The 20,094-nt window shown below is 34.9% G+C and overlaps 3 protein-coding genes across 3 annotated transcripts; 1 reads left to right on the top strand and 2 right to left on the bottom strand.

Annotated features, from left to right (window-relative positions):
- Nucleotides 1-409: 409 nt before the first annotated feature.
- On the bottom strand, nt 410-3,443 carry LOC145592634 (protein trichome birefringence-like 33). Its single transcript, XM_081649140.1, has 6 exons — nt 3,140-3,443; nt 2,786-3,029; nt 1,738-1,912; nt 1,447-1,646; nt 1,186-1,344; nt 410-1,072 (listed from the first exon to the last, which is right to left on the bottom strand). Exons 1-6 carry the CDS (start codon nt 3,354-3,356, stop codon nt 733-735), a joined length of 1,335 nt encoding a protein of 444 aa, XP_081505266.1. The 5' UTR covers nt 3,357-3,443; the 3' UTR covers nt 410-732.
- A 2,956-nt stretch (nt 3,444-6,399) lies between these two features.
- LOC145592635 (uncharacterized) lies at nt 6,400-13,646 on the bottom strand. Its single transcript, XM_081649141.1, has 11 exons — nt 13,096-13,646; nt 11,411-11,453; nt 11,064-11,117; nt 10,352-10,415; nt 9,180-9,236; nt 8,276-8,382; nt 8,144-8,182; nt 7,654-7,739; nt 7,459-7,537; nt 7,215-7,262; nt 6,400-6,842 (listed from the first exon to the last, which is right to left on the bottom strand). The coding sequence occupies exons 1-11, from the start codon at nt 13,281-13,283 to the stop codon at nt 6,762-6,764; spliced, it is 846 nt and encodes a 281-aa protein (XP_081505267.1). The 5' UTR covers nt 13,284-13,646; the 3' UTR covers nt 6,400-6,761.
- Nucleotides 13,647-14,506: 860 nt separating this feature from the next.
- Nucleotides 14,507-19,944, top strand: LOC145591138 (DEAD-box ATP-dependent RNA helicase 18-like). Its single transcript, XM_081647541.1, has 11 exons — nt 14,507-14,886; nt 16,167-16,403; nt 16,603-16,833; nt 17,717-17,796; nt 17,899-18,004; nt 18,086-18,199; nt 18,441-18,539; nt 18,653-18,739; nt 18,845-18,951; nt 19,045-19,188; nt 19,295-19,944. The coding sequence occupies exons 1-11, from the start codon at nt 14,614-14,616 to the stop codon at nt 19,563-19,565; spliced, it is 1,749 nt and encodes a 582-aa protein (XP_081503667.1). The 5' UTR covers nt 14,507-14,613; the 3' UTR covers nt 19,566-19,944.
- Nucleotides 19,945-20,094: the final 150 nt, after the last annotated feature.

Genomic DNA, 20,094 nt, shown 5'->3' on the forward strand with positions numbered 1-20,094 from the left:
CAGGTCAACTGCAATTTCATATTAAAAACTCTAGATCTGCGACAATGTAGCTCCCCACCATTATTTAAACTTAAATTTTATCTGATATTTTCCACTTCATGCAAGAATTCTTGAGCTGTTGAAGTTATAGATTTATGTCCTGCAATCCTTCAAGTTTCTGAACTTTTAGTACAGTAGTTTGTGTTTCTATCTTAGAATGTAAAGCATTAATGTTACTTGATCAAATTTTGCTACTTTTTATATATGCTTATTTTGCAATAGGTTGTTATAGGATAGATTATTTTCTTAATGTAATGAGTATACAACTATGTACAAATTCTTTTCTTATCCAGCTAAATGAAAAGTGTCAAATTCTGGATTATAACAAGTTTAATCTTAGTATACTGAACCACCATCTGCTGTATTATAAATACACTGTTTTTCTGAATGATTCTTACATTAAAAGGTGACTCAGTGAGAGCTATCATAGAGCATGGAACAATAACCTGGAAATTTATATAATTTTCTGCATTACATGATTGTTCATGTACAAAGAATTAGTCCCATTTGAATCACTTGTATTACTTACACTCGTTTTCAACATAATTTGTACACAAAACTTCGTCATTCTTAATTCCTTGATTCATCTTCTTTCCAAAATTGTTGCCCTTGGCAAGTTAGGTTTCAGGATGCTTTCATCCATGAACGAACCTCAGATAGTAATCAGCTCTAAAATCGCACCAGCTTCTTGTGCTAAGGATAGAATAGTTTTGCAAATAGTAGTTCATTCCAAGTATCTTGTAATCCTGGCAGACACCAGTGCACACAATCTGCATAAGTCTTAGGGTCTGCTTTCTGCTCTGGAGTCAGAGGGTTCCACTGCTTTTTGTAAATTTGTGTGTGTGCATCCTTCCGGTAGCTGGATAGTTGTGTGATGTTGAGAAATGTTACAGGCGCCTTAGATTTGCTGAACTCTTCTCCAATTACTTTCATTATGCTTTTACGAGAATCTGAACCCCAGTATTCAGGATCCTCTATCAAAGTCGATTCATTATAACAGTTTCCACCTTCCTCACCTCCCCAATCTATGCTCCTGCAAAAGATGAACAAGAAATTATATCTTATTTCGAAAGCTACCAATCTGATATTTCGTTTCACTGGTAAACTATGTCTTCTTTAGGGGAGTTCATATCTGAATTTACTTACTTTGCATGAGTAGGTGACATGCTAGTGAAGAAGACCCTCGTCTTCTTTGGGTCCATATTTCTCTCAACCCATTTCAACATGCTCTTCATTCCCAATCTGTAAGCATCCTCAGTAGAGGGCTCTTCAATTTCCTGCACCTCGTCTTTGAAAGACCCCTTTCTGAAGGCAAATAAACAAGTTTAGTCAGTAAAAAAGATTGGACGACAGAAATATTGCTCTCAAACTGAGCCTGAACTCCCTAAATGAGTTCGAGGACATTACAAGATCTTGAACTGAAGACCAGTCATCCACCAGAGGTATGTGTTAAACACTACAATATCAGCTCCTTTCCAGTGTTTCCCGTGTGTATCTATTGATCCCTTGCGAACTATTCTGTCTTGTATTCTGTGTACAACAGCATCATCGGAGTTTGACTCGAGCAGGAAGGGCGCCCAGTAGAATTCAATGGTCGCATTGTAATCCTGAAGTTATAATGATATATAGAAAGCTGAAGCACATGTTTGATTAATCTGGCATAAAATTACAATGATGCAGATTGCAGTGCTCTCTGACCTTTAATCTGAAGACTGTCAACGAAGAGTTAGAGTTCTCCATCACTTTGCCTTCTTCAGGCACAAGTCTATGCAGAAGACAGATCATGGAAATGTACTGACCCCGGTTTAAGGAATCGCCAACAAACAACATTCTCTTGCCCCGAAGAGTCTCCAGCATTAAGGTTGCATTGAATCTGCATGGTCATGCCTTTGTTTAGTACTCCTATATGCAAATCAATAGGCTTGAACTGGAAATTTACAATGTATAATAACATGCAATCAAATGCAATTCCCCCATTAACTTGCCAGAGGACACTATTCAGAAGTTCACCATAGCAACCACTTTCGTAAGCCGAGGCCCACTCTACTCCCTGTAGGATGAAACTTTTTTCGGTTCTTTTGATATTGAGTCTGACTCTTATATAAATATAAACACCGATGATCCAGTACCAGACTTCGCCTTTTTGGCTACCCTTCTTCTCAACAAACAGGAAAGGTATTTCTCTCTTGAAGAGAAAAGAAAACTTGATGCTTTTCTTAAGGTTTAGCTATCGATACGTGAACTCTTTGTGCAATTATTTTCATATTATAATAACAGTTATCATGTGCTAATGCTTTCACTTTGGAAACATTCCTTACTTTACAGTATATAGGGTCTTCCCTAATTAAACTCTTGTTAATTATTGCACTAATCCCCTTCTAACAGCGTGTCGTGATGCTTATATTAGAAGATAAAACACTCCTAAACACCGCCATTTTGTACAACATTCTAATTCTTGAAATATCATGCTTTAACTCAATCTTGAATTAATAACCACGTTGTTAGTTACATTAAAAGCGTAGTTATAACTTAATGCATGTAACAAACTACACAAGTAAATATTAGCCAAATCTAAATATAACTTGTACCTCAAAATGCATGTAACAAAAATGTCAACTACTCCATAATAAACTACACTCGTAACATAAATTGCATGTTGTATGTGTATCACACTATCACCTTTTGTAAGAGTTGTAATGTAAATGTCAACTAACTTAATCGATAAAAACAAGACGAGACGACTTACTTGGGAAGATCACAACGGCGAGGCTGCCAACGCCAATTCTGATAGCCTCTATCAGGACGACCATGTTCTTGACATGTCAACTGAGGTTGAATGTACGGACACTCCCATTCCTCGTACATTGGCTTATCCACCGTGTCTTTCACCCATTCGCCGTCGAATATATCACAATCCTCCGCCGTCTTCCCCACCGCGAACGGCTGTCTTTTCTTTCTCTTCCCCTTATTCTTCTTCTCCTTCCTCTCCACTGTCACAACCCCAAAAAAAAAATATATATTACAAGAAAAACAGAGGATGATGAGGGTCAATGAAAGAAAAGGGTGCAAGTCAAAGGAGAGAGAAAAAGAGAGGACTAACCGAAGTTGGGATGAAGTTTGGAGTTGTGAAAGGAATTATCGAGTGTTTGCAAGTGTTGGTGATCATCAAAACTTGAGAAAGTGCAGGCGAAATCTTGACCGTACAAAATGACAACGAAGATGACGAAAGCGAGAAGAGTGAAGATGAAGGGTGTTGATATTCGAGCTTTTCTCACCATTTGATTCATCGCCATTGATGATGTTAGAGGTGCCTTCATTTTTATTTTTATTTCTTTTTTTGGAATTTTGAGAGTTTTTTTTTCAAAAAAAAAAATAAAATAAAATAAAATGTTGGGTGGGTTGGAATGTGGAGAAGGAGGGAGTTGGTTAGAATGAGGATTATATAGGATTTGGAAAAGGTGGAGAAAGGAATTAATTTGATTTTTATATTTTATTTAGGTAGATCATCATAAAATTTAGTAACTTCATTCTTAGATTTCGTATTTTTAATTTATAAATCATAGTGTATTGTGGATATCAGTTAACTTAATTGATTAAGTTTTAGGGATAGTATTAAGAATTAGAATCGAATTGACAAATTTTTTCTATATCATTACTCTTGCAAGTTGTAATTCTCTCTATCCACAAAAAAAGTAAAAAAAATTATTCTGTAGTATTGCTTCTATTTGTACTGGTCAATGTGTTGACTAAGAGGTCACTTATATAGCAGGGAGTAGAGATTAGCATTAATTAAATTAAATAATGTTAAGAGTGAAAACATTCGATGGAGTATATAGTAATTACTCAATAATATAGGATTATGATTTTTAATTAAATAAAAATATATAACCTTAAAATTAACTAATCTAAAATTATTTGTTATTGTTTTACTCCATAATAAACTGTTGATTTACTCCCATATGGCCATATGTATTGTTGCGATAATAGTTTAAATTACTACTTTAAAAAACTTATAGGTAATTAAGAAATGAATAACAAAATAAATTCATAAAGTCCTTTTCAGTGGAGGTACAATGAAAGTACTAGAGAGCAAGACATACACTATACAGGCTGCAATCAATCCATGCTCTAATATATACAGCTAAAAAGTTAAATTCCTTGAATCCTAAGATATATCTTGTAAATCATTAGGTTGTGCACCTTACCTTAATAAACAAAGTTAGTAAAATGATGTTCCTATATTGACACTATTGCTTCGCTTTTAAGGGAAGAATTTTATAAAAATATAAGGCAAATTATATGATTATATAAATTATGTCCTCAATACTCTTGCTAAATAAAAGAATTTAAATAATTGGGTAAGTACCTTAAAATTTTTGATAGCTTAGCTTCCATTTTAGTTTGAAATTAGGTAAAGTTTAAGTCTCTTTCGGTTGAGATTTCGACTTCTATCATTTGTATTTGTCTGGCTTTAATTCCTTTGTTTTTTAATCAATTACTTTTCTTGCTTAATTAATCTTAATTAACCTAGATAGAAATATTGCTTGGAGCAGGTGATGAGCATCAATTATAAGAACATAAAGACAAGGTTAATTAGTTTAGTTAAGAACATAAAGGCAAGGTTAATTAGTTTAGTTAAGAACATAAAGACAAGATAGGTAATTAGGTATACATCAATACAAACTATATGCAAGTACTTTGAAAGGTAAGCATTTTAGCCTTAACGCATATAACAAGCGAACCAATTTGGATTCTCCCTCCAAGCAGCTAGCATAAGTAAATTACTCTAATTACCTACAAAAGATCAACATTTTATCCTATCCTTAGGTAATGCATGACCTGTGCACCAAGGTGCACCATACACATGGTGCACCTCTTTAAACAAAAAAAAGGCAGAAAAAATATTCAATGTTTGAAAAAAAATATTCTGTTGTTTGAAACAGAACATCTTTGTGTTTAACAAAGAACATGCATTACTAAAAACAACCGTAAATACATTACAAAAAGAACGTCATAAAAACTTTACTAGTATTTCATGAAAAATTACACATTAACGAAAAAAATCTTTATCAAAGATATCATTTCCTCCAAAGAAAGTTTTTTGTCTCTTAAAACTTCAATTTTTCATAATACATTTTATTTTTTTCTCCCTAAAATTATTTTTAACTAAAAATAATTCAAGATTTCATTTTCAAATTAAATTTAAAAATTCAAAAATAACATATATTAAATGAACATAAATTATAATGTAAAGAATAGATAAATCGTACCCGAAGAACACACTGATCAAATTCAAAGAACATATGATAATAAATTGTTATTTTTTAAAAATGTTTTTTAAAGAACATATGATAAATCATACCCGAAGAACATTGATCAAATTTAAGGAACACAGTGATCAAATTCAAAGAACACCATGCACCCTGGTGTATATATTTTTTTTAAAAAAATGTTTTTAAAAAGCTCATCACGCTATTTTTTAGCATGTATGTAACCTTAACTTATCCAAAGATACAAAATACTTCTAATCAAAATAGTTATTTCCAATTTTGGTATGAAGAAAAGTGTTGCGGAGCATTTAGTTTTAGTGTAAACCCCAGCTACTCATGTCTTCTTGAGCTAACCTTCAACTCTAAGCGACTACGACATGATTGTAGTTTGTAGATTAGTAGTGTGAGCAAAGCTCATCAAAGGCAATAAAGACCTATAGTCTATAGATGATCTCATCATACGATGGTTGTCCCTTTTATTTCTACTAGACTAAATACAAAAGATAATGGGAAAAAAGCGTCCAATGATCGCTGAAAATGTACTCTAGCCACTTCTTGTAAAAGCCAACCAACAAATATTTGAGATTTGATTTTGTCAACAATCTAGTTAGCCTTTCATTGTAGCTTATAAGGAAATTTCTAACTGAAAAACATGTATTGCCCTTTGTGAAGAAATTGTCTAGTTCAAATACTATGTACATCTTTAATAAGGTCGTGTTCTTCTCAACTAACTAAATTTTCAACATAAATAAGTTTTCAGCAAAAATAGGCTAAGAAAAACACCCAACTACAATTAGTCGAGTATTTAGCCAATTGATTGGGCGAATTGGCTACTTTTCGAGCCATACTTAATTTTAAGATTACTTTAGCATAGGCCTACTTAGCGCAATTCAACCGGGGTTCAGCTCATTTTTTTTTACTTAATAACCAACCACATGAAAACCAAGTTCCTTATTATTTTATTTTATTTTAACCCTTCACCATAATTCAATTAAATTCTTATAATAGAACTTACTGTCAAACTTAGATTACAGTAAAATTGATCCAAGTATAAAATTTATGCTGAAGCCATCAACAATTCTCACAGAGATTATTTGGGGGGCAAAAAAAAAAATCAGATGATTATTACTTTTAAAGATAAAATTGTGTTTCAAGACAAAATTGATCAGTGAATAAGCTACATATTAGAAACAAACTGCATTTGATCAAAACACTTGATATTGTACAATTGAATTGGATTATGCAAGGAAGACAAATTTGTTACCTGCTCTACAACAAGATAGTGACTATCAACAGTATGTATCATTGTCTTCAACAAAATTATATTCCTCACTTGATAAGTTCATCTTGTACAAACGGAACTTGCTGTAATCTAAAATGCGCAATCTTCAACCATTCATCTAGAAGGTGACAATCCCATTCGCCAGATAGCACTTGAGAGGAGATGTGAGCTCAGAAGTTGACAGAAGAATAAGAACTTCTGTGATGATAAGTAGGCCCTCTAAACCTTTGCACCAAGGACATGAAAAAACTCTGCGACATAGGTGAACATAGTAACAAGATGTGAGAAATTGACAGTTCACAACAGCAAAAGAGCTAACAAAATCCAAGAATAAATCCCATACAGATGGGGTCTGAGGTCTAGAGTCTCTAGATGTATACAGCCTTACATCTAGATAGTTAAAAGTTATCAGGAAAGGGGGGAGGGAGCACCCGAGCACCAGCTAGGACATTGGAATGTGTTAAGAACTGGCAGGACAGCCAAGGTCATGCTCGCAAAAACAAATCTAGCCCAAAATAAAATTTTACTCGACTCAAAGCAAGTTCAAAATGGTTTTCACAATTCACTTGTCACAGAGAACAAATGGAAAGCAGATATTACAATATTATTAGGAGGATGCTTACCTTTATGTTATGTGGTAAGCTGATCCAAAAATCTAAGTTAGGGATTACCTGGAAAAAAAAAAAAAAAAAAAAAAGAAAAGAAAAGGAATCAAAATAAGCCAGAGAGATAACGGAGCTGAATCAGGGAGCAGCAATAAAAACTTCAACACAGATGTCAAATTTGGAACACATGTATAGAAAATCATCACCAAAATTGTAGAATGCCATAACCAAACTAAGAAACAAGTTCAAGTAGCAGACATACATCTAAGCCACGAATACCAAGGGAGAAATATCGATAGGCTCCGCCAATGAGCAGATAGGCTCCAACACTGCATAACAATCTGAGACCAAAATCAAAACACTACAAGTCAAACAAGGAAATCTATAGAAGTAAAAGTATGCTTATATATATGATTCCGAAGAGCCTCTGAAGCAGATACACAGTCTCCCTACTTACATTGTCAAAAGGAAACTAAACCATCCCCATCCGCTTGCATGAACTGCAATTTTGGGACAGCCTGAGGGATGTCTTAACTCAGTTGCCTGTCAAAAAGACGTAATAATAAACCATAGCATTATACATCTGACGCCGTAAACGTCTAACATCTATGAAAGATAAAATTGGGAAATACAAAGTATCATCGACCTATAAGGTGCACTAATCTCACATGCAACTCTTCCATGATATATTAAATTGTTCCTCCATAGTGGTCCACACACTAAGTGTAAAGCTATCCAGTGTAGAGATTTACATCAAGGGCATCCAACATTCAATAACAAAACTAAAGCATGTATGCTACGGGAGAAGTATACTGATGTAGGGAGAACAGATTTAAACATCTTATATACATCCCAATGCACATAATTTTTCTCGCAGATTATCATTATAAAACATAATTTAACATACAATGTTGCAGAATAAGAAATTATTGTACATGTGTACTCACATAATGGCAGGGACCTAATTTTTTAAACGTCTCTGGCTCCTGCAAACAAAGAAGACAGCATGCAAACCGACAGTCAAGTAACCATAATTAGTGATAATCAGATGCAGTAATAACCTAGTCACGTAATCTTACCTTAACTCCCTTTGAATCGCAAATTACAGAAACTGAAAGTGAACAGTTAACTCCGTCAGTTATGCTTGACATTGTAATAGTAACACCCTTGTCTGGAGACTTTTGATCTGGTGAACAACCGACATAGAACATTGTAAATATTAGTGTCAAAGGCCTTTCAAGTTCTACAAGATTGGGTACTAGACTCTTTTACAGAATAATAAATGTGCAGAAGCAGTCATAACTGTGAAGAGTTTAATGCCTATCTCCCTAAGCTACATACGCCAGGAGAAACCAGTCTGTAAGGTTAATGAAGCCAAAAGTTTGTAAGAGGCACTCCTTCCAGAATTGATTGTAACTATATGCCAGTGTAATTTGAACTAATGATGTGAGCATGTGGCAACTAAATTTGGATGAATGGAACTAAAAAATAAGTCACCACTCACCACTATTAGTCTATTACGACTTGGGACTCATGATGTATTTGGTTAAATTTGCGTACTCCATACATTATCAAAACTATTAACAAGTCATGCTATATATGAAGTATGAGAAAAGTTGTACTATCTTTGTTTCTAATAATTACACCATTTTGACTTGGTGATATTTACTTGTCTTACTTTGACCATATGTTTCTACTAATATATGAAAGCAAATATTATACTAATGTAAAATATTATAGGATAGTCTTAATGTATACTTTTGATAAATCATTTTTTTATACTTTCGATAAAGTCAAAATGGTGCAACTATTTGAAACAGAGGAAGTATAAAAAACTTCAAAATCGTGGGAGGGACCACAGTCACCTTTTCCCAAAAGTTAGCTTTGCCCCAGCCAGCAAAAGCACTAAGATGAAGAAAATATGATCCTGACAAACTTATTTCCGGAAATGAGAAAGCAGGTTGACAAGATATAATATTTTACCTGTAAGATTGATGTCAAAGTTCATTTCACGACCAATAGTTGTGCATGCGAGATATCCTGCAAAGACATGGATTGCCGGATTGGTCCAAAAAAAAAATACGACAATTATTGTAAAACTGTAGTTGCAAAGATATAATATATGACAAACTATTGTACACAGAGCATGATGTTGCAACGATTTAATCATTACCAATGAAAATCCTAACAGCTTAAAATACAACATTACATGAAACTAAAATTACAAATTTTGCACATAATCACATTCGGAATATAATACAACGGCATTTTCTTTGTTTGATTGGATGATGTCTGATGGCTATGGAGCCAATATATGGTGTTCTGTACTATTTGAATAATCCTCATCTAGCAATCAGACAACAGACAGTTAACCATGCAGTTTTTACAGTCGCATGGCAGCATCTGGCACGGGCCACTACTATCCACTACTAACGTTGTTTGGGTTACCAATACTACCACTTTTCACATGAAGGAAATAAGAGCCATGAATTTAGCCAGTACATGTATAATAAAACGAGGAACATCAGCAAGGAAGATAAAAAAAGTGGAGTCAAAAGCCAGAGGGATGGGGTAGTTGAAGAACGTGGAAAAGGAAACACCATCATAAAAACAGTGGATTGTGTGAAGATACTGTAGCAGAAGGAAGCAAACATAGTTATTTAGTGGCTGTAACTGAATAACACAGAATACGGAAGAGGATCCAAAAAAACAAGAATATATATGCAGCAAAAGATAGTTCGTCACTAATACAGTACTGCTACACTTGCAGTTTATCAATACATCACTTTTATGGTCTGGCTTGCTGTGAACACAATGAGGACCTTATATTGACCAGAGGCAATTGTCACACAACAATATACAGAGTTCTGAAATGATTAACAAAAGGATATTTCTATTGTCCCATAGATTCACAAATTTGTGACAATACACTACTGTAGCTGGTGAACTAAGGCCAAAGAAGACATTGGAAAAGATCGTTGCAATTTTTTGTATAGCCAGGTTTTAAAGGCTAAAGAAGAATACGGCATTATTATTTGCAGGTTTGACAAGTAAGAACAGAACCCTCAGTTACCAATCATCCCCACACCTTGGGATAGAGAAGAAAGTATTTATATTAGGCAAAAGATAAAGGAACTCCGCAAAAGATATCTCACCTCCAGTGTTTTTAGCCACAAGGGCACTGCAACCCATTCCGCAACGTGATGGCCCCCCACAGTCCTACCAAATGAATGAAAGACTTGAAATTAGACTGAGAATAATAGAAGAATATTTACACATGCAGCAGAAGAACAGTCTCAAATATATTGAGGTCTGCAAATATGTATCGTGGAAAATTTAAAGGGGGGAAGGGGGGTCCCTGCTGTTTATTCGTAGAATTTCAACTTCCACAATTTATATTACATTATTGAATGCAAAATTGCCACCTTTATAAGAATGGCAAAACAGAAAGTGAAAACATATTAAAAGGGCATTTTATAAATAGAAGCTTAGATAGGTCTACGTCAATTTAAACATGGTTATTGGCTTATAACCCTACACATCCTTTTTCTTCTTTTTTTTTTTTTTTTTAATAATGGTTCACAAGGAGCAAGAAAAATCCGAACTCCCAAGCTTATTATAGACCTTGGGTGAGGAATAGTCCCAAGGAAGAGAGGCAGTCAGCCTAACAAGCAGGATGCTCCCTTGGGGGATTTTGGTAAGAATCACACTCCTTTCATCAACTGAGGAACAAAGAAGTATATGCTTCAAGCTCCCCAGGATCCTTGACTGACAAGTAACAAGTATTGCATATTTGCAAGCCAGTATAGATGTTCAAAATAAGGAGCATAAATTTAATAACTGAAATGTACAAAATGGAAAACCTACCCAACAATCAACACATCTTGGAGGATCGTGATTGAAGATCATTCCGTCACAAAGCTACAGCAAAAACACATGGAAAAAGAAACCTCAGCAAAAAATACAATCCTATCAGATAAGTAACTGAAATAGCCAAATAGAAATATATTCTAAATCCTAGTCTTATCCCATATATAAGATATAACTCAGTAGTAAGGAGTCAACGCTAGTGAAGTCACTGCTTGAAGTTAGAATTATATTTCATTAATTAAAGGGAAATGCAATCAGCATTCAGGCATCCATCCACTTCAAAAAAATATACCAAAGGTAATAACACCACTGTATTTGAAAGAGTGTAACCTGGTTAAGCCAACCTGAAACCAGATAATAGTATCATTTGCAGCTACTTTGTAAAACCTGAAAACAAATTGAACAAAAAATTTGTCAAAGACACACTTGATTGATTCAAAGCATAATAGTCGAACACTTGATTACTTGATGCGAAACATGTGCATTAGTGTACCTATTGAAGTCCACATGTTAATGGAAAAGCGCTTATAGGATACAGTAGTTTTGTCAGGAAGCACAAACACAATTGCATAATTGCAAGAATAGTATTGATGCAGCCCATCATGAGTAATTTATTCTACATAGCAACCTCATAATCCGCCCACCATTACGAGAACACAATGTTGTGGCAGCTAAGTTTCTTAATTGTATTTTTAATTTTCTTTCAGTTTCTAAATCGTTTTATTGGCTCTGTTCTTTTTTTCTTTTTGCTTTGTTTTCTTTGTGGATCTTCCCTTCTCTTTCATCAAAACAAAACAGAACAAAACAAATTATTGCACCCTCACAATTGCACTTTAACAAAATCATTGAACCAAACCCAAAAAAACCTTAAATATGCAAACTTTAATGCTGCCTTTAAAAGTGGCAAATCAATAATCAATCAACCCAACTCCACAATCAAGGGACCACAAATGAAGCCCTTTGGCATTGTTCTATTCACCTTAGTTTGACATATTTGATATTTCAAGAAAGATAAGTTCAAATAAGGGTTTATAAGTTCTGATAAGATATGTTCAAATAAGGGTTGATAAGTTCTAATAAGATACTATGTATGTTTTGGAAATATGATTAGATATAATATAGGAAAATAAGATTAGATAAAATAAGTACAAGAAAAATAAGTTTTGATAAGTGTTAATAAGGGCTAACTAATTCAATTTACAACTAAAGTAAGTTCTAATAAAGCCTAATAAGTTCAAGTAAATTCAAATAATTGAAAATCAAATCATTAGAATGCACCCTTCCTTTGTGGATGAAGCCTAAAATATGCTCCTTGTCTTCTTGGTGTGTTTCAACTAGTTGCACATATAGCATTCTACATGTTTTGACGATCCTTAAAAGATTGCATGGTCTTTCACACAAGAGAAGTAGAGAGTCCCCTACATTGTAGCTCATGTGCTTTGTTTTCATTGCACTACTTTTCATTATGCTTGATGATTATCGAGTGACGTTTTTAGTACATAGACTAAGTAGTTAAAATGAAACTAATCACCCGATTCGCCCCATCATTCATCTGCTCCTCCATGCCTTAACTGCAAAACCTATGACCTTACTCCTACACAAACACCACTCAGACAAACAATCCAGCAAAAAAGCATTGATAAAAATCAAGTCCAACATCTAAACAGTTGTTTAGCTAATCCCCACGAACCGGAAAAAACGAATTAATGCATACCTAGGTAGCAAATTGCGTTCCCATATCTAATTTTGTGCAAGCAAATCAAGTAACCGCGATACCAACCTAGCCTTTAAACATTCCTTCTGATCAATTGAATGAATAACAACCTAATTTCCAAATCCAAAGATTTCCCAAACACAAAACCACAAAACCCAAATAAATTCAATTTAAATCATAAAAGCTGACAATCAAACGAAACCCCAAATACCAAATGTAGCTAAATGGTGCAAGTTCATCATCAATCAACATTAACAAAAACCCAGAATCAAAAACCAAAAAATGCTCAAATAAATCAATCAAAAAAAACCTTACCCATCTTCGCTGAGAACACCGTGTGGGAAATTCTTAACAGGAGAAGTTAAGCTATAGCTGTACAATTTGTTGCGCTCGCGAGTGCCATATTCGCAGGTACCAGCAAAGACTGAGTTGAGGTTGACTCGGAAGAAAATCGCAACAAGAAAGAGAATGAGCTTTGAAGAATAATGAGAACCCATGATCATGGAGATTTTTGGAATTGTAATTACAAATTCCAGACAAAAAAATTCATGATTTTGAGAGCGTTTTTATGATTAAGGTGTTCAATTAGTTATTGCCTCTTAAATCCGGAAATTGTTGGTCTTCCTTTCTTGGAATCGATCAAGGCAGGACTTTTTGGAATTGAACTTGGGCTGTTCAAGGTAATGTTTTATGGGGACAATCTTGATGTACACAATTGTGCTTACTGACCTTGGTTGAGGGTACAATTCATTTCTGTTTAGGGCCATTGGAATAAAATGCAGGGGTAAGAGGGTGGGATAAGAATAAGGATTTAGCGAGTGAAGAGGAGGATAAAGTAACGATTTACTTGTGTTTGATATCGATGGGGATATAGTGTGAATGTATATATTGACTAGGGAGGTTTAGCCATTTACGTGGTGTGGCTAGTTTGAGCAAGGACGAGAGGGAAAGCTTGGTGTGTATGTTTGGGGTCTTGGTGGTACGTTGAAATTGAAAAACTTTTGTATGTCAAGCTGACATCCTTGTAAAAGACGAATGACAATAAAATTGGAGCTTTTTAAGTTTCGCCTTGCATCTAGGTAGCTGGCGGTTGTAGTGGAATCAATAAATCATGTATTATTTATGATGCAAGAAGTATGCAAAAGCAACAAGTTTGTGAGATTGATTAATGAGGACATGAAGTTTTCTCTTTGTCATCCATGCCAAAAATGTTGTGGTTTGCAAGTAAGATAAAATAGGAAGGGGTTAAGAATATTATTATTTTTTGGCATGGTCCATTTGGTTTTGTAAGAACAAGTTTAATCATGAAAATGTTTTATCAAACATGGTGGCATGGTGCTAATAACTAAGTTATGCTAGTATGGTAAACAAAGAAAACAAGTGTTAAACAAACATTGTAATTTCGAGCTTCTCTTTAGCTTCAATGTTGGTTTCTAATGCGAGCAAATTAAGTTAAAATACATTGATGCACAATGCAATCCTAGCCTCAATATAAGGATGTGTACAATGGTGAGAGATGATAAAGGATGCTTATCGTAGACTCATATTAGGTATCATTATTTTTTTAATTTTCTCTTTAATGAATAACAAAATTTTCAATTATTTTCATAATTATGAAATATTAGCATAAAATAAAAGAGAATTTTTCAATTTGTTCAAAAATTAATCAAGTAAAATAAACTTATTTTTACTGAATTTAACCCCCAAAAAAAAAAAAAACCTAAAATGCAACTAAAAAAATTGAAGAAAAGAATTCCCCATAACCAAAACCCTCTACAGTCTTAATTCGTTGTTTGAGCAGCCGAACAACACAAACCGGAAAACAAAGAAAGAATGGAGACGACGGAGGAAATCAACACAAACAAGGCGTTGACAAACACCCTTTTCTCTGACCTTAAACCGCCTCTCTCTGAACCGGTTATCGAAGCTCTTCATCAAGGTGGTTTTCACTACTGTACTCCGGTTCAAGCTGCCACTATCCCTTTACTTTGCACCTACAAAGATGTCGCCGTCGATGCCGCCACCGGTTCAGGAAAAACCCTTGCTTTTGTTGTCCCACTTGTTGAAATTCTTCGCCGCTCTAACCCTTCTCCTAAACCCCATCAAGTTTGTTTCTTTCCCCCTCTTTTTGGATTTTTGCAGTTTACATTCTGTAATCTTAGATGGGTTTTTCTTTTTTTAGTGATTTTTGTAGTGTAATTGCATTTTTGATTTAGTGGGGTTTGTTATGAATGTTTGATTGGATTATGATTTAAGTAGTATTTGAATTAGTAGGTGATTGAAATTTTGCTAATTGAAGATGTTTGCTTTAATGTTTGAGTAGTGATGATGGGGTGTGAATGATATGAATAGCAATTTGTTAATGCTAGTTGTTTATGTCCTCATACATTTCAACATTCAAAGCAGTATTTGATTGGATGATTTCTGTGATGTTTGAATTGGGATGATAGGCTATGAATGAAATGAACATTTATATGAAGTAATTTGTTAATGCTTGTTATTTATGCACTCATACATTTGAACATTCAAAGCGATTGGAGCTTCTTGCAATGATTTTGAACTGGTGGGGTGGTCAGTGCAGAACTTATATGAGCTTCTAGCAGATGATGCATGTCAGGCAGCTTCTTTTGCCGGATCATAAGATTCATAACTCATAGGTTGAGGCTTGTTTATTGTTGTTGTTGAGTCCCTTTAACTCATAACTTTGTGTTATTGTATTATTGTGGAGTGACGCCTATGTTTAATTGAAGGCTTGCTAATTTCTCTTAGTGTGACTACATTTGTTCAAACAATAGTTTGACTTTTACACTAATTATGGATTAACTTTGTCTTACTAGAATATAAAGACCAAATGTTATCGTGTCATATATTGTTGGATTAGTCTCAATCTAAATATCGCTTCTTTTTTTTCCTTCTTCTCTAATACATAATTGTATATGCGAAGTGTTTATGTTCAAACTTGTGCTGGGGCAAGTGTGTTAGACTGTTAGTCAAATTGTTTCAAGTATTCTGATATGAAGGAAGTGCATGTCACAAAATTTGTTACTTGGAATTGTCTTTTTTGCCTTTTCTTTTTTTCTCCTTTTGCTTGTCAGATTCTTGTCTTAATTAATTACAAAAGGTAATGGGGAAATTAGACTATTAGCGATTTAAAGATTTATTGAAAATGGGCAGCTACCACAGTTAAGTTTAAATTGGTCTGATTGTTTTTTGTTAGTGACTTCAGCAGGAAAATTTTCTGGTATTAAATTGTTAGCTTTATATTAAACTCTTTAATTTAGCTGTTAGCTGAAATGAATGATGGAATTAGGCCCTCACTTCCCTGTATTTGTGTATCAATATATAAAATAGGCTTACTCTAGTGCTTATCAATTACTGTCTTGCAGGTGTTGGGAATAATTATTTCTCCGATTAGGGAGTTGTCATCACAAATATATAATGTTGCCCTGCCTTTTATATCAACACTTTCAAATGTCAAGCCAATGCTTCTTGTTGGAGGAGGGGATATTAAAACAGATTTGAGAAAGATAGAGGAGGACGGGGCAAATGTATTGATTGGGACACCAGGAAGGTTGTTTGACATCATGGAACGTGTAGATGTCTTGGAATTTCGTGACCTTGAGGTATATTTTACGTGTGTTAATATGAACTTGTTCAGGTGTGGCTTGGACCACAGGACCATAGTTGAATTTCTTGATCGTCTTCTATTTTTTGGGGGGTGGGGTGGGGTGGGGGAGGGTTCTGTATAGACTGCTATAGTGTGGGTTCTCGTAAGTGTTGCTTATCTGAGTACATTCCATAATTTATCGTCTTCGTGTACAGGTTTTGATTCTGGACGAGGCAGACAGGCTTTTGGATTTGGGGTTTCAAAAGGACATTAATAACATAATATCGCGCTTACCAAAGATTCGTAGAACTGGTTTGTTTTCTGCCACTCAAACGGAGGCAGTTGAGGAGCTTTCTAAAGCTGGGTTAAGGAATCCTGTGAGGGTTGAAGTTCGTGCAACTGCAACAGCAAACACTTCAAAAATACCCTCGGGCCTTCATATTGAGGTATTTTGATTCATAGAGCTCAGCATGTCTTTATTAGACGTTTAAGACCTTTGCATGGATCTTACTTTCACAGTTTCATGCTTGCCAAATTTTTCCTTTAGTCTTGTTTTGTCTGTGCTCTTGAGAGCTCATAATGTCCTGATCAGTGGTGGTTATCTATGCTTGATCATTGGTCTGATTAGATAGCTATGTCATAAAGTCCTAATCTTGCCTGGCTCGAGCTTCCATTTTCATAGTCTCTCGGGTCTGGATGATGAGTGTACTCATCTGTAGAAGTATTCAGCAGGGTAGCTCTTTTTTCTGCTTAGCTAAGAATTTGGAAGGTACTTGCAGAGTTGCCCCTAAAATACTAGTTTTCGATGAGAACATTGCTCTCTTAGCATTGTTGATGGGTGGGGATAAGTGAGCTATCATTGAATTTGGCCATCCGGAAACAATTTGCCTTCAGGCCCAGTGTATTATATATGCATGCACATATATACATGCAAATGCTGGTCATTGGTTTTCTGGCAACGTAGGAACATTGGACTTTACTCCTTCTAACAGTATAGTTAACATGTATAAAAACGCTAAATGTGTCTTGATCCCGTGACCTAAATTCTTGAAATGCTAAAATGTGTGTAGTTTGATTGCTATGAGTCTATGAGTTCATGCTCAAATCTCATTTAAACCTTGCTAATATAATTTTGATTTGCAAATTATTAGCCTTGTATGCTATGTCTATAGCTGTATTTTTCCCCAAACTCAAAGCAAGTTATGTTTTTATTTTTGTGCTAACCTTGACCAGAACATACCCACTAGCTAAGAAGGAATTATATTTATGATAATTGTATTCTTCTGACATTTTTCTTGGCGTTGGTGATCTCTCTTTCCTGTTATGTAGTATCTGGAGTGTGAGGCAGACAGGAAGTCATCGGAGCTTGTTGACCTTCTTGTCAAATACAAATCCAAAAAGATTATAATGTGGGTTACAAGTGATTCTTTATACGTAGCATCTAATTGTTTGCATAAACTTCTTCAAATACAAAATAAATGGTTGATGTATTTTTGTCTATACTTGTGCAGCTTCTTTATGACTTGCGCTTGTGTTGATTACTGGGGAGTTGTGCTTCCACAACTTACTGTACTGAAAGGTCATTCAATAATTCCTATTCATGGGAAAATGAAACAGGTACGATTTAGATGATATGTTTGTAGTTGGATCATTATGCTTTTATAGTTTCATACTGATTGATATTCATATGGCCTTTAGAGTGCTAGAAAAAAAGCTTCAGAATCATTTACGGGTCTTTCAAGTGGTGTTCTTCTTTGTACTGATGTTGCTGCTCGTGGATTGGACATACCAGGCGTTGACTGTGTTTTGCAGGTAACATTATTATCGCATTAATCGATGTTACTACTATTATAAGTTGAACTTTCTTTCACTTTGATGAAGTTTTGATGTTATGATTATATACTGAATTTTCTATTATTATGATGAAATCAAGTAATGATGCTTGCTGATGGAAGCAGTGATTGGAAATCAAGGCTAAATCAATTTTTAGTACAAAGACTTTATATCTTTAAATATATCTTAAAATTCCAATTATTTTGTTCTATGTTTGCAGTTTGATCCCCCACAAGATCCAAACGTATTTAATCATAGAGTTGGACGAACTGCTCGCATGGGGAAAGAGGGAAGTGCTGTTGTCTTTCTGTTGCCCAAGGTAGTTTTAAGACTTTATGTTCCATATTGTGGCTGACTTTGGAGCTCCAAATTTCAATGTTCAAATTTTACCGCCTGCTTGTGAACACTGATATATTGTTATAACATGTACAGGAAGAAGCATATGTTGAATTTCTGCGGATAAGGAGGGTGCCTCTTCAGAAAAGGGAGTGCTCTAATGGTCCTGATGTCGTTCCCCAGGTGGGTAATTTTGCTGTGTGAACTTGAAAAGTCATTTTAATGGCTGAATGTGTGGTCATGTTGATGCTAATATTTCCGTACTCTTTTTATCAAACTTCATTTCAGATCAGGTCTGTTGCAATAAAGGATCGTGATGTTGTGCAGAAAGGACAAAAAGCCTATGTCTCTTTCATCCGTGCATATAAGGAGCATCATTGCTCTTATATATTCAGGTCATATGCTGCAACTTCATGTACTGTGATAAGTATTTCCGCAATTATTTCATATTGAGAGGCTGACAAAAACGAAATTCTCATGAATTATAGGTGGAAAGAACTGGAGTACGGAAAGTTGGGAATGGGGTATGGTTTATTGCAGCTACCTTTAATGTCAGAAGTTAAGCTCCACGGACTGTCAACAGAAGGTTTCACTCCAGTTGAGGGTGTGAAGTTGCAGGAGATCAAATTTAAGTAAGAACCTTTCAAAGAAATTGGAATTCTAATGTAAATTATAATACTACGTATATTTTTTATACTTTAAAGAATCATAGGCTAACTCGTCATGGTCTTCTTTTAGGGACAAATCTCGTGAGAAACAAAGGAAAAAGAATTTGTTGGAGAAACAGTCAGAAGTAAACCAGAATCGAAAAACACAAAAGCACAAACCTGCCCCAAATAAGACTGCTGCAATGAAGAAGACAACAGCAAAGAAAAGACGTGCTGTTCAGACTAAGGAAGATGTAGATGACTTAACTCGGGAGTACCGGCTTTTGAAGAAGTTGAAAAAAGGTATTATTGGTGAGGATGAGTATGCAAGGTTAATGGGAGCCGATGATTTGCTGGATTGAAGAAGACTAATTCTGCAGAAGTAATCGTTTACAAATGGTCCGTGCCGTGAAGATCATTTCACGAGCGGATTGACCAATGAGAAGGACTTATTCCTCGAGGCTGAGAAAGAAATGTTGCCTGTTCTCCGATTTTACAAATGTTTAGCTGAGCATGTGACTATGGAGCAATCTAAGAAACGCGGTGGCCGACTATCTGAGCTGCCAATGCAATTGTGGATTTTGACACAGCAGAGGTCCTGAACAAAAGTAGTAGAAATATAGTCACATCCAAAATCTGATTGATCTGTATTATCCTTTTTGATTTAGTAATTCAAGTGTTTATTACTTTGTACAAGTATTTTTTAAATGGTAACCCCAATTTAGGGGCGTTCTTTGTGTATTGTTGATTTTTTTAGTTGCCATTTACGGAGACGATGACTGGAGGCAACTCATAGTAACTAACAAATGAGGGTGATGTCTGTCTAAATCCCTTCAGCTGATAACGTTGCTTCAGAACATCTCTGATTATGATTGCACCTCGTCGAACATT

This window comes from Chenopodium album, chromosome 18 (assembly GCF_948465745.1).
Source record: "Chenopodium album chromosome 18, dcCheAlbu1.1, whole genome shotgun sequence".
Lineage (NCBI taxonomy): Eukaryota > Viridiplantae > Streptophyta > Magnoliopsida > Caryophyllales > Amaranthaceae > Chenopodium > Chenopodium album.